Source organism: Canis lupus, chromosome 23 (genome assembly GCF_048164855.1).
Source record: "Canis lupus baileyi chromosome 23, mCanLup2.hap1, whole genome shotgun sequence".
Lineage (NCBI taxonomy): Eukaryota > Metazoa > Chordata > Mammalia > Carnivora > Canidae > Canis > Canis lupus.
Genome location: NC_132860.1, coordinates 45,306,476 through 45,321,241, shown reverse-complemented (window position 1 = coordinate 45,321,241; position 14,766 = coordinate 45,306,476). Strand labels below are relative to the sequence as shown.

The following is a 14,766-nucleotide window of genomic DNA, read 5'->3' as shown; positions in this document are numbered from 1 at the left end:
GTGTGGGGTAATTTAGGAACCGTACCGCCTCCTACTTCTGTGGGATGGGCGGAAGCCCCGTGGACTGCCTTGGATCCGTGGGGCGAGTTGGCTGCGTCCCGGAGGGGTCTGGTGTTGGCTTCGGAGGGTCGGAGGCTGGGCTGGGGGTGCTGAGGCTGGGAACCTCGGAGGAACCCGGAGTCGCCAGCAGCTTGGCGGGTTCCACGGGCCTACGGGCGCCGGCGAGCTCCGCGGAGCACGTGTTCCTGTTTATTTACAGTAGTTTAAAAGCGGGGCCCTTCTGTTTTCCTAAACAGGACCATTCCTTTGAAAGATCTCGTGTTTGAGCGGCAAATACGGAGTCTTCTCCATGCTCTGGGGTAGCCTGTGCATGCACTTTAAACATTTTTGCACAGAGTTGTTGGTGTGCTAAACCAGAAGTATTATATGTGACCCTTTCTGCACATTTATTTAATAAACATTAGTTTTCCGTGGTTTAATCATAATGGTGAGACTAAAATAGCACTGGAGATGTGCTATTTTCTATTGTTAGCTCTTAAAAAATAAAAATATAACAGGTGCTTAGATGTACATGAAATTCCTAAAATTGGTAGTCTGTTTTTAAAAGAATGTGTGTTTTACGATAATGTAATTTTGCTTTTAGAATTTGGAATCGAGTGGATTTTTCTGACATATTTGATCATACGGCCCAGGAGTACTTGGAGAGAAAACTGATTCCAGACCAGCCGGACTGACCGTAAAAATGAGTCCTGCAGATACCCTGTAAGAACTTGCCTTCTGGAATCCTTTTTTGTTGCTTTGGATTTCTAAAGTCCATCAACTATGATCACCATGAAAGAAAACTTACTTAAAAAATTAGTAAATGAAGAGCTTGCTTATGAACAGAAACGTTCGTCATCAAAAAGAATATTTAGAATGTTAAAAAGTTAATATTACGTGTTAACTAAAAGATAGTATACAGCTATAGATTGAGGTCTTGCAGTAACTGAGTATATTACTGCTGTATGTAAGCTTATAGTAGGTTTTTCTTAAAATATTGAAGCTATCAATATTCTTTAACTTTGTGAGGGAGTCTTAATGGTCAATGCAAGCCTATTTGAGTGGATTTTTAGAGTACTAAATTGCTCTAGCGCTGAATAAATTGGAAATGAATTTGAGTGAAATGAAAGTCAGTAAAAGAATCAGAAATTATGTGGAAAAAGCTTTAGACTTGAAGTCTTTCATCCTGACTGCAATTCCTTGGTTAATACTGTGTGACCTTCGCAGGTTAGCAATTCTCTGAACCTTGCCTCAATTTTTTCATCTTATATGTATAATTGGAACAAAATTGCCTTTCTCAGATTAATTTAGATGTTTAAGTGAGAGAATTCATTTGAAGATACTTTATAGATTGCTATGGAAGCATAGGGTAACATGACTTGAAAGTATTCTGATTGGCCTGGGTGTATGTAGGAATTAGAACTCTGCATATGTGTTAACTTTGAAGTTTCAGAAGAGAAATCTTTTCTGGAAAAATCTCACATATAGAGATTTCAATTTTGGAAATCTATGTGAAATTTTTTTTAACTTTATTATGGTTTAGTGAAAATAGACTGGGTGGATAAATCCTTCTTCCACTTAGTTGTGTGATAAATCATTTAATTTCTTTCTGTAACATTCTCATTTTTCAGAGATAGTAACACCTACTTCTTTACATGTGGAAGTTGAGATGAGATCATAGATACATAAATATTTTAAAGAAAGTAAAAGTTAAGTGATTAATTACTACCTTGCTGCTTCAGTGAGAGTACCTTTGAATACTACCAAATTCAAATGGAATTGTAAATAATTCTGTTTTGTTACTTGGCTGAATTTGTTAATGAAACACTTAACTTTGTATAGGGAATAGAATCAAAGAAGTGTCTTCAGAAGCTTAAATGTAAGTTACTAGCTTATTAGGATAAAATCTGTGTATAGGGATGCCCAGGTTGCTCAGTGGTTGAGCGTCTGCCTTCGGCTCAGGTCGTGATCCCGGAGTCCTGGGATCGAGTCCCACATCGGGCTCCCTGCATGGAGGCATGGAGCCTGCTTCTCCCTCTTCCTGTGTCTCTGCCTCCTTCTCCGTGTCTCTCATAAATAAATAAATAGAATTTTTTTTTTTTAAATCTGCTTATAAAGTAAGAGGAAGGACTTTTTAAGTTAACTAGTCAACTTTGATTTTCCTGGAAGAGACAAAATAATAAATAGCAAGTTTAGATCTGGGATCAAATTCTTGGGATTTGGGGGTGGGACAGAATTGGAAAACAACCAAGCTTTTAGGTCCAGGGTCCAAAGAATGTGTAAGACTGAAGTAATAAGGTTATACTTTTTTGAAGGAGTCACAGAATCTTTTTAAAATTCAAGTGTGTTTTTTGTTTTAAATTAGTCGTAGACAAACTAATGTTGACCATCTGTTGAACACTTCAAATTTTCAGACCTCTTTTAAAGCTAGAAAAGTGATTTTACTGTATAACTGCTATTATTTATCTTCTAAATTTAGGTTTTAATCTGAGCATCCTTTTAATGAATTATATTGAAATGTTCCCTTTTTTTTTTTTTAAATACAGTGATGATGAAAATACCTTTAAAATCTTAGTTGCAACAGATATTCATCTGGGATTTATGGAGAAAGATGCAGTCAGAGGAAATGATACGTATGTAACACTGGATGAGATTTTAAGACTTGCCCAAGAAAATGAAGTGAGTTTGGTTTATATTTTTCCGTTTTTACTATGTTCCTGTTGTCAACAGACTCTTCCTTTCTTAAAGTTGATATGTTTTACAGGCTCAGGTGCTCAGATTGCCTGCTTAAGCATCAATATACTAAAAAACCCAAAGCAGATTTTTGAGTACTTCGTGATCTTAATTCAAGTAGGAGCTAGTTTTGTCAGAAGTTTGTAAAAGTTTACAAATATTTATGGGGTGTTTGTGAGTATGCAGGATCTTGTGGCAGTTTCTATTTGAAATGGAAAGATGACTCATGATTTCTGCTTTCCAAGAGCATATACCAGTGTGTAAGATAAGACAAACGTCCATAATGCTCAGAGGCGGGATTTTACATGGTAAGAACCATAAGAAAATTATAAACAGCCTTTCCTGGGAGTTTAGAGGTAGAAGAGAGAACATATAGAAGATAGCAAGATCAGTTTAGTGAACAAGGTGGCACTTAACTTGGGCTTTGAAGGATGGGTAGGCTTCTGATGGGTGAAGAGCATGAAGAATGTGTATTTCTTGGGAAACAGGAAGAAGGGCACAGGGGTGAAACAGTATGAGGTATGTTAAGGGTACAGCAGGTCAGTTTGGCCATATGTTAGAAAGCCTGCTGAAAGACTGAAAACGTTTGAGCTGCATTAAGGAGGGCTTCAAATGCCAGAATGAGGAGTTTGTATCCAATTAAATGGAAAAATCTTTTGGCAACAGGATATATAGCATGAATTGGAGACTAGACTACCTTTTTAAAGTAGTGGCCTTGGGATGGAAAAGAGGAAATGAATACTAGAAATATTTCAAAGGTTGGATTTGCATACTTCAGGGGTAGAGTTAAGGAAAAGGGAGAGGACAACCTCTGGAGTATGTTAAGTTTGAGCCAATGGTGGTACTAAAATAAAAATACCTTCTAAGTAAGGAAGGAGTGCTTCTTTATGTGAGAAAGTGGTAAATTCTGATTTAGGCCATTTCAGTTGGAGATTTCAATAGGACATTCAGGTCAACATTCCAGCAAGCCCATGAAAGGTCCTGTTAGACATTTCAGGAAAGACCTGGAGAGTAAATGTAAATGCTTGTGACTTAAAAATTACTATCTTCAACCTTGATTTTTCCTCAAAATTTTGTTTAGTTTTTCTCTAAATCTTTTGGTTTTTCCTCCTGAATATACATAGAAACTGTTTTTGTTCCTTTATGTTTAGCCCAAAACTTTCATCATATTTTGTTGCACTGTAGTAGCTCTCATTGGTCTTTCTATTTGCATTTTTCCCCTAAATCTATTCAGCATAGCCAAAGTGAACTTTTAAAATAAGTCAGATCATACCACTCTGTTGCTTAAAATCTTCAAGTGGCCTTCCATTGAATCTAAAATAAAATTCACACTAAATAAGATTCACACTGTTCTGGCCCCTGCCAGGAGACTTCTACAACTTTCTGCATTGTTCACTGGGCTCTGTCCGCACTGGCAAGCTCTACCCTGGGACCTTTGCACTTCTGCTTAGAGCATGTTTTACGTTTGTGGAGAGGTCTTTCCAGATATCTCCAAATACTCTTTTATCAATTACTCTATTTTTTTCATAACATCATATGAAATATTATTTTGAAAATTTACTTGTTTACTCACGATTTTCTCCACTAGAAGGTCAGCTCCATGAGAGTGAAAAATCTTTTCTGGTTTTGCATGCTGTTATCTTAAAATCTAGAAAAGATGTAGATAACTCTTAAAACTTGTTAAGAATGAGGGAGTATCTAACAGTCCTCTTAAAGTGATTTCCTCTTGCCCTGAGGGCAGAGAAACTTGGAGCCCAAGGAGGTCTGTTTCCTGCTAGAGAACCTTGTGTTCTTTCTTTCCTCATAGGTACTAAAATGTGTGTTTTCCTAAACATAAGCTGCTTTCTTCTACTTTGTCCTTTACTTTCCTTCTCTTTCCTTGTTTCCCTTTCCACATCTCTTAATTTTAGCACTCTCCTCCCCCACAGCCCCAATGCATATTTACTTTTGCCCCTGATTTTGTATTTAGTATCCCTTATGATTGAAATCTAACTTTTTCCTGACTTTAAGTCCCTTATTTTGTGTGTCTGTGCTAGCTAGCCTTATTTCTACTCCTTAATTCCTTGGAATCTTTTTTTAAATTTATAGCTTTGAAACATTATCAATCTCACAGAAATATTGCAAGAATAGTATAAAGAATTCCTTACCCTTCATTCAGATTTTCCTACATTTTACCACAATTGCTTTATTCTCTCTCATTATAGATACATACGCACATACTTTTTTCCTGAACCATTTGAGGGTACATTGTGTGTGTAACCACAGTGCACTTATCAAAGCTGGGAAATTAATGTTGATTCAATACTATTACACCATTTTAAGATGCTGCGAATTGTCTCAGTAATGTCTATTACAGCAGTTTGGGGGCAGATTGGGAGAGTCCAGGTCCTAAACTAGGATTACATTATATTTAGTTGTCATGTTTCTTTCGTTTCTTATAATCTGGGACATTTCCTCAGTCTGCCTCCTTTTTAGTGTTCTTAGAGTCACAAACTAGCTTTCAAAAAAAAAAAATAGAGATCCCTGGGTGGCTTAGCGGTTTAGCGGTTTAGCGTCTGCCTTTGGCCCAGGGCGTGATCCTGGAGACCTGGGATCAAGACCTATGTTGGGCTCCCTGCATGGAGCATGCTTCTTCCTCTGCCTGTGTCTCTGCTTCTGTGTGTGTGTGTCTTTCACGGGTAAATAAATAAAAATCTTTAAAAAAAATATTGTGGTAAAATACACATAACAAATTTACCATCTTAACCATTTTTCAGTGTACACTTTATCAGCTTAAGCACATTTACATTGCTACGTAACCAATTTCCAGACCTCTTCATTTTGCAAAAGTGAAAATATATCATTTAACTACTGCCCCCTCCTGAAATGTTTTTTGTTTTGTTTTCATTTTCTTTGTTTTTTTCTATGCTGTTAATTGTGATCATTTTCTTTCTTAAGTCATGTTCATTTTTGAAGACCTAGCTTAAGTGCCACACTTTTAATAAAGTTTCTCCGACTACAGTAGGATGGAAAACTTTTCTCTTCTTTCCTTTTAGGTTCTTTGGTCTAATAATTAAATCACCGTAAGACAAATTAATAGGTGAAAAACAAATTTTGTATATACAGAAGCCTTATAAGAGTATTAGACTGCCTGGAAGTTATCTCTGATAATTCCTCTCTTCCTGGTGTAGGCCACCTGTCTAAATTCTTTTCAGGTGGTTAAGGTGGGTTTTTTTGTTTTGTTTTGTTTTTTTAAAAAGCTTTTCCTGAGTCTGCTGAGTCTTAACTGCCTTAAGCTCAAAATAGTCCACATGCCAAAGTGACACTTTTTGGGGATGATATATTCCGTTCCCCCTCACTGCTGTAGCTCAGGTGATCTGTACTGCCAGGTTCCTTTCATATTATTAAGAATTAATCGAGTTTCTTTAGGTAGATTATATACTTCTTGAAAGCGTGAGCCTTGGGCTCTTATTTGGTATAATTCTTTGCTTCTCTCTTGTTTCTAGAATACTCTTCCTTAAAGTTTCATTTATTCTTCATAGTGTAACTCCTGCCACCATGTTGGCGTATCTCTTGTGGATTCCTGTCCTCAGATGAGTTTATTCCCTTCATTAAAACTGATTGTAGGGGATCCCTGGGTGGCTCAGCAGTTTAGCATCATCTGCCTTTGGCCCAGGGTGTGATCCTGGAGTCCCAGGATCAAGTCCCACATTAGGCTCCCTGCATGGAGCCTGCTTCTCCCTCTGCCTGTGTCTCTGCCTCTCTCCCTCTCCCTCTCCCTCTCTCTCTCTCTCTCTCTCTCATGAATAAATAAATAAAATCTTAAAAAAGAAAAAAAAAAAGGAACTGATTGTGATGTCATTGCTGCTCCTGGTTTGTTTACATATCTGTTCTAGTGCATGTCTGAGTCTGACATCTGTTCAGAAACATAACACTTTGTCTCTTCGATTGGACTCGGAACATATTTATTAAAGAGATTGTATTTTATTCATCATTGTGTTCTCAGGGCGCAGTACAGGGAATTGCACATTGTCATTATTTAATGAGGGCATGGACATCATCTGTTTTGGAAATTGCTAATTCCTAGGTGCCAGTGCCTGTAGGAGCCGTAAATAATTGCTGAATGAATTGGATGAATAATCTGAATTGAATTGGGTATCTTGGCCATAGGTTTTGTTAAGGTGCCACATTTATGTTTGATTTGAATAACGACGACGAAAAAGAAATAGTGACACTTTGGTTAACATGAGTCAGAGGTTTGATATAATTTGAAGATGGCTTTTTTGAAGGTGTTCTGGGAACCTAAATTGGAGTCAGATTAATCACTAGACTGGCAGGCCCATTGAATAAATAAAATATAAGATTTTAAATCTCCATACACAATGTTATCTTTTATGAGATTCTTTTTTTCTACCTCTTTGCTCTATAGTTTAACATTTTTACCCATAAAACATACTAATTTTCCCACTATTTTCTGTTGATTAGGTGGATTTTATTTTGTTAGGTGGTGATCTTTTTCATGAAAATAAGCCCTCAAGAAAAACATTACATACCTGCCTCGAGTTATTAAGAAAATATTGCATGGGTGATCGTCCTGTACAGTTTGAAATTCTCAGCGATCAGTCAGTCAACTTTGGTTTTAGTAAGTAAGTATATTTAAAAGCTTAAGTAAATGTTTCCTTATGTATATTTTCTATAAAAGTCAAACACCTTAACAGCTATTTCAACTTCACTATAAGCTGTTTTTTTTTTAGCTATTTTCAACATAAATGTAATTCTTTGAATTTTCTGTATATCATTGTATTAATTTGTATTTTCCTAATTAATGGTGGAACTGAGTATCTTCTCAAGTTTTTATTGTACATTTTGGTATCTTCTATTCATATTCTTTGCCCATTTTAAAAATGATGATTTTTCTCTTTTCCTATTGAATTTGCAGAGGCTATTTATGTATTAAGTGTTTGTTAGAAAAAAAAAGTGTTTGTTAGGCATGTATTTTATTTTTCCAGTCAAAGGATTGTCTTTTGACTTTTTTTATGGAGACTTTATTGACAAATGTCTAATTTTGATGTAGTATATACCATTTTTTCCCCTTAAGGGTTGTACTTTGGGGACTGACTGACAATATTCACCTAGAACCTCATGTCATAAAGATAGTCTCATGTTTTTTCTTAAACACTGTATGGCATACCGCACTGCATGTAGTCGTATGGTATGTTAGCCAACAGCTAACATACTCAGTGGTGAAAAGCTGAAAGCTTTTCTTTTAAGATCAGGAGCAAGACAAGGATTCCCACTCTCACCCCTCTTATTCAGCATCGTATTAGAAGTCCTAGAGCAGCTAGGCAAGAAAAATAAGTAAAAGGTATCCTAATTGGAAAGGAAGAAGTAAAGTTGTCTTTATTTGCAGATGACAATATCATATATAGAAAATCTGGAAGATTTTGTGAAAAAAACTTTTAAAAACTGGGCAGCCCGGCTGGCTCAGCAGTTTAGCGCTGCCTTTGGCCTAAGGCGTGATCCTGGAGACCTGGGGTCGAGTCCCACATCAGGCTCCCTGCATGGAGCCTGCTTCTCCCTCTGCCTGTGTCTCTGCCTCTTGCTCTCTCTCTGTTCTCTCTCATGAATAAATAAATAAAATCTTAAAAAAAAAACTGTTAAAAACTAATAAATGAATTCAGTAAAGCTGTAGGATACAAAATCAGTATACAAAAATCAATTCCATTTCTACATGCTAACAATGAATTACCAGAAAGAGAAATTAAGAAAAAATAAAAAGAAAAAAGAAAAAAGAATAGAATACTTAGGAATAAATTTAATCAAAGAGGTAAAAGATCTAAATGCTGAAAACTGTGACATTGGTGAAAGAAACTGAAGACACAAAAATGGAAAGATACGTTGTGCTCATGGGTTGGAAGAATTAAAATTGTTAAGCTGTCCATGTTACCCAAAGTGATCTACAAATTCAGTGCATTTCTATCAAAACTCTAATGGTATTTTTCATAGAACTAGAATAAACAATCCTAAAATTTGTGTGGAACCACAAAAGACCCCAAATATCCAAAGCAGTCTTAAGAAAGAAAGATAAAAGTGGAGGCATCACCGTTGCTGATTTCAAACTGTATTACAAAGCTGTAGTAATCAAAGCAATGTGATATTGGCATAAAAACAGACATACAAGTCATTATAACAGATTAGAGAATGCAGAAATAAACCCATGCATATTTGGTCAATTAACTGCAAACAAAGGAGCCAAGAATATACAATGGGGAAAGAAGAACAATCTCTTCAATAAATGGTATTGGGAAAACCAGACAGACGCATACGAAAGAATGAGATTCCCCTAATCTTACACCATACACAGAAATCAACTCAAAATGGAATAGAGACTTGAATGTGAGGCCTGAAACCAAAAAACTTCTAGAAGGAAGCATGAGGAGTAAGTTCCTTCACATCATTTGTGGCAGTGACTTTTTTTGGATTTGACAACAAAAGGAAAAATAAGTGGGACTACATGAAAATAAAAAGCTGCATAGTTACAAAAAAAAAACAAAAACTGCATAGTAAGGAAACCATCAACAGAATAAAAGAACCTATGGAATGGAGAAAAATATATCATAAAGTCATATTTGATAAAAGGTTAACATCCAAAATGTATAAAGAACTTACGTAACTCAATAGCAAAAAAAGAAAACACCCTCCCCCAGCAAAAAAAGAAAACACCCTCCCCCCAAATCCAATCCAATTAAAAATGAGCAAAGGAACTGAATAGACATTTTTCTAAAGATCCACAAATGATCAACAGGTATGTGAAAAGATACTCAAAATCACTAATCAGGGAAATGCAGATCAAAACCACAATGAGACATCACCTCACACATGTTAGAATGGCTATCATTGAAAAGATAAGAACGAATACTGAGGATATGGAGAAACGGGAACCCTGGTGCACTCTTAGTGGGAATGCGAATTGACCACGCCACTATGAGAAGCCTTATAGAATATCCTCAAAAAAATTAAAAATAGAGCTACCATGTGATCAAGCAATCCTACTTCTGGATATGTATCCAAAAGAAATGCAAACAGGATCTTGAAGAGATAATCTGTATTTCTGTGTTCCATTGCAGCATTATTCACAGTAGCCAAGATAGGAAGCAATCTAAGTGCCTATCAATGGATGAATGGATAAAGATGGGTTAGGATGATGTGGCATGTACATATGAACATGAAATATTACTCAGCTATGAGAAGGAAGGACATTTAGCCATTTGTGACATGGATGGACCTCAAGGGCATTATGCTGTGAAATCAAACATAAAAATCCTGTGTAGCATCCTTAATGTATGGAATCTAACAAAGCTGAATTCAGACTGGGATGGTGGTTAACCAGGACCAGGGCTTGAGGGGAAAAGGGAGATGTGATCAAAGACTATAAACTTTTCAATTACAAAATGAGTAAATTCCAAGGATCTAATGTACAACATAGTGATTATAGTTGATAAAATATTATTTTATACTTGCAAGTTGCTAAGAGAGTAGGTTTCAAATGTTCTTGTTGTTAAAAAAAAAAAGTAATTATGTGACATGATGCAAGTGTTTTAGCTAAGCTGTAGTGGTTATTTTGCAATATGTGTATTCCAAATAACATTGTACATCTTAAAGTTATACAATGTTATATCAATTATTTTATGATAAAGCTTGAAAAAATAGGATGCTCCAATAATTTAAAATGTGATATGTATGATTAATAACTTGATAGGCAGATAAGTGAAAGTTATAGAGCTTCCAGAAATAGCCTTAACACATGTAGGAATTTAGTATTTGGAGAAAGTGGTGTCTCATATCTCCAAGAAAAATATGGATTGTTCAATAAATGTACTAGAAATATCAGACATTTAAAAAAAACTTAGATGTGGGAAAGACTTTTCTGTCTATGATACAAACTGAGAAGCCATAAAAGTAAAATTGATTGTCTTTGTAAAAGTAAATTTGCATGACAAAAACTGCAATGAAAAGTCAGAGTTCAACTAGGAAGAATATTTGGCAATTCATTGCAAATTAGAGTAAGGTCTAATTTCCCCAGTAGGCAAATAACTCTTTCAAATCAATTTTAAAAATTTGAGAGTTCATAAAAACGTAGGTAAAGAGTACAGATATAGTTCACAGAAAAGGTGACATTTAAACATAAGAATATGAAAATACAAAAGGGAATTCATGGGAAAGATACAAAATTAAGCACCACTGAGAGATTTTTCTCCTGTCAGATTGGCGTAGATGAATGATTCTCAATTCTAGGTTGACATTGTAGTCACCTAGAAATATAAAAAAAAAAAAAATTACGACAGTTTCTGGGTCAATTACTCTCTTGTATATGTCAGTGTTGTATCTTAAAAGATACCTAGACAATTGTTATATCTTAAAAGATACCTAGACAATCCTAACATGCAACTAAGGTTTAGAACCCCAGGCATGGATTTAAAAGCTTGGTAACTTACTTTGCTGATAGAATAAAGGGAAAAAGTAGTCTCTCGTGAGTTGCTGTTGTATTATGTGTAAATTTATCTAATTCTCTTGAGGGAGATTGATGATATTTCCAAATTTACAAATGCATGCTTATCCTTTGACCTCGTATCCTTCTAAGTATTTTCTTATATATGCACAAGGATAATTTTGTACAAGATTACTCATTGTACATTATTTGTGTTATTTGTAAAGTAAAAAAACTGGAAATAGTCTAAATGTCCATTGATAGGTAACTACTTAAACAGCTTGTAATAGCCCATTCAATGGAGTACTGTCTGCCAAAGAAAGCACAAGGAAGTTCTTTGTGTACTGATAGAGAATGATTTCTAAAACATATTAAATGAAAAAATAGGGTGCAGAAATCTATATCACGCTGCCATTTGTGTAAGAAGAAAAAAGATGCATTTTATTTGCTAAGGAAAGTATAAGATATTATTGCAAAGATATACTAGAAGTTGCTATTGGCATTTGCCTCTGAGAAGAGAAGCTAGGTGACTAGGCGCAGTGTTGGGTGGGAGACTTGTAAATTGCACAAGTAGTTAGTGATAGAGCTGGAATTTTGAATCTTGGTTTCCAAAATGATGTGTTTCCTTCCCTCCCTCTTCTTCAAAGAACCTTATACAAAGGCTTTTAAAATTCTGAAGCACTCTTTACTTTCCATTAGTCAGATATATCTCATGTAATTCACAAATATCATATATTGCAGTGTTTTCTTTAGGGTAGTACTGTGTGATATTTATTTGAATTGTTCCTTGTCCTTTTATTTCTTTAAAGCTCACTCAACACTAGTGGTCTTCTGCCAACTTACTCAGTTTGCCCATAATTGCATTAATTTTTTAGAGGAAGGTATTGGGGAAAACAGTTTTTTTGTCTTTTATAGAAACATTAATTTTTTTTATTTTTTTTTAAGGTTTCCGTGGGTGAACTACCAAGATGGCAATCTCAACATTTCGATTCCAGTGTTTAGTATTCATGGCAATCATGATGATCCCACAGGGGTAATTATAGGGTTCTTACAGTTTGTTGTCACTTTAGTTTATGGAAAGCATTCCTGTCCTTCCCAGAAATTTTTAGTCAAATTGAGTCAGAAAGTCAAATTGACTTTGAATCATTCATATAAGCTTTTATACTGCTTTTTAGATAATTTTTAAAAATCTGGGAATAGTAATTGGTATGTGAGGTATGCTTTTATTTCATTAGTGCTGAGATTGACAATAAGTAACCAGGAATAAGAATAAATACCCAACATTTGTATAAAGCTTTATAGTTTACCTGGTGTTTTTGTGTCTCTTATCTCAAAATCTTACCTGTAGGAAATGATTTCTCATCAACAGTTTTAAATAGAAATTAGATCATCTTATTGCCTATATGATATGGAAATAATAATTGAGGTTCTACACTTAAAATAGCTTTTTGTTTTATCTGATCATTAATACCATAAATCACTAGTATCTAGTTTTTTCCCCCCATGGTTTAAGAGATCTATTTACTATTACAAAGCACTTATTTCAGGGCTGGCCTTTATTTTATTTCTTTTTTTTAAGTAGGCTCCATGCCCAGCATGGAGCCCAGTGCAGGACTTGAACTCATGACTCTGAGATCGAGACCTGAGCTGAAATCAAGAGTGGGACACTTAACCAGCTGAGCCACCCAGGCACCCTTGGTTTTTATTTTTGGTGGTCAAGACACCATAAGTTTTGATGAAATGTTAACTTTGAATTTAGCATGTGGTTCCAAATTATTGTAGGTCATTTGTAATTGAAGAAAGGTAACAAATACTTTCACTGTTTTAATTTTGTTCTGGGAAGATACTATCCTAATCTATGTAAGTAGTATATGGAATATGCTTTAATAGGTAATAATATGATACGGGATTACTTATTTTTAGATATATATTAATATTCTTTGAAAATATTTTACATAGGCAGATGCACTCTGCGCCCTGGATGTTTTAAGTTGTGCTGGATTTGTAAATCACTTTGGACGTTCAATGTCTGTGGAGAAGATAGACATCAGTCCAGTTTTACTCCAAAAAGGAAGCACAAAAATTGCTCTATATGGCTTAGGTAAGATTTTTTTATTTTATACTGTTTATGTTAATAAATAGTTGCTTACGAGCAACTGAAATCAAATTCTGGAATTAACTTTTTGTTATTTGGGATAAAGTGAAGCAAATCTAATTATTCCTGATGAGTGACTATAAAATATGATAGAAGGTTTTGGTTGAAATTTTTTAGTATTTAATAAGGACCATTAGCCCTTAATACTTCCTTTAATGGCAGTTTTGATTAAAAAAAATTTCCTTTAGTGTCTGTTGTTGATTTTTTTTTTTCTTTTAGACTCTGGTATAGAATCTTGAATGTTTAGAATCATAGAGTAGAAAAACTGCATTTTGGTATCTTGGAAGTCTTTGAAATACCTGAAGCTTCACTGTCCAGTATAGTAACTACCAGCCTCATGTACATAGTGAGCACTTGAAATGTGGCTTGAAATGAGGAATTGAGATATGCTGTATATATAAGATCACAGCAGATTTCAAAGACTTAGAAAAAAATGTAAAATACCTTATTAATATATTTGGTTAAATAAAATAAAATTAATTTTACCTGTTTCTTTTTGGTTGTTTTATTGTAGTTACTAGAAAATTTAAAATTTGGCCTGCATTAGTGGCTCATGTTATATTTTTGTTAGACATGGTAGGCCAGAGCTGTCATCTGTAATGCTTGGAATATTTGCTTTATCAACTTGTCTATCTTCAACTTATCTGGTATCCAATAGGTGAAAACCTATTTGCTAGGCTTGATTCTGTATGAACAACAACAACAACAACAAAAAAATCAAATAATATTTTTAGAGTGCATTCCGACTATTTGTTGAGTTTTCCTTTGATTAAGTTCAGCTTGATACTTTGTCTTACGAATTTCATAGCCTTAAAAAAATTTCATAGCCTTACTATTTTTATTGTGTATAATTATAAAAATTATATTCCATATTAAATCAACCTTAAAGTGCCCTGAGAGAAATTAGGAAAAAATTTCACACTGTAGCCTTAACCTAGTTTTTATATTTTTTGAAAGATTTTAGTATAGTAGAAACCTTAGAAGACTTTATTTACTTCATTCAAGTCTCTCTGATATGTTTTTAAAAGAAGAATTATGGGTTTTATTTAAATACTTCTCTAGGGAATTTAGTCTTTGTCCAGTTTTCATTATTTCTAAAAAGTAGAAAAGCATCATGGTTATCTATATTTTAGAGATCAGGAAAATGAGATCAAAGTGTTATGTCTGATTTCTCAAGTGATAGAGCAAGAAGTGGAATATACTTTTTCAAAGTTGGTAACAGGTATTTTAGTCACTGAAACATTAGGGATCATATCTGCAGAAAATGGGTGATCTTCCCACTTTCAGACTAAGACAGATCCCAGGTGGCTGCTGGAGCATCACTCAGTCATCTGTTTTCTCCCAAACTCTCATTTCATCCTCTTCTGTTCTT

The 14,766-nt window shown here is 34.7% G+C and overlaps 1 protein-coding gene across 4 annotated transcripts in view; it reads left to right on the top strand.

The window, feature by feature from the left end:
* Positions 1-14,766, top strand: part of MRE11 (MRE11 homolog, double strand break repair nuclease) — a 73,269-nt gene that overhangs the window by 1,024 nt on the left and 57,479 nt on the right. For 3 of the 4 annotated variants that reach the window (XM_072795056.1, XM_072795055.1, XM_072795054.1), the window contains exons 2-6: positions 644-762; positions 2,586-2,718; positions 7,237-7,397; positions 12,185-12,272; positions 13,199-13,340. In XM_072795056.1, the coding sequence (XP_072651157.1) occupies positions 743-762; positions 2,586-2,718; positions 7,237-7,397; positions 12,185-12,272; positions 13,199-13,340 (544 nt within the window). In that variant the 5' untranslated portion in view covers positions 644-742. Of the gene's footprint in view, positions 1-643; positions 763-2,585; positions 2,719-7,236; positions 7,398-12,184; positions 12,273-13,198; positions 13,341-14,766 lie in introns of those variants that run through there. The other variant, XM_072795057.1, reaches the window with a different exon arrangement.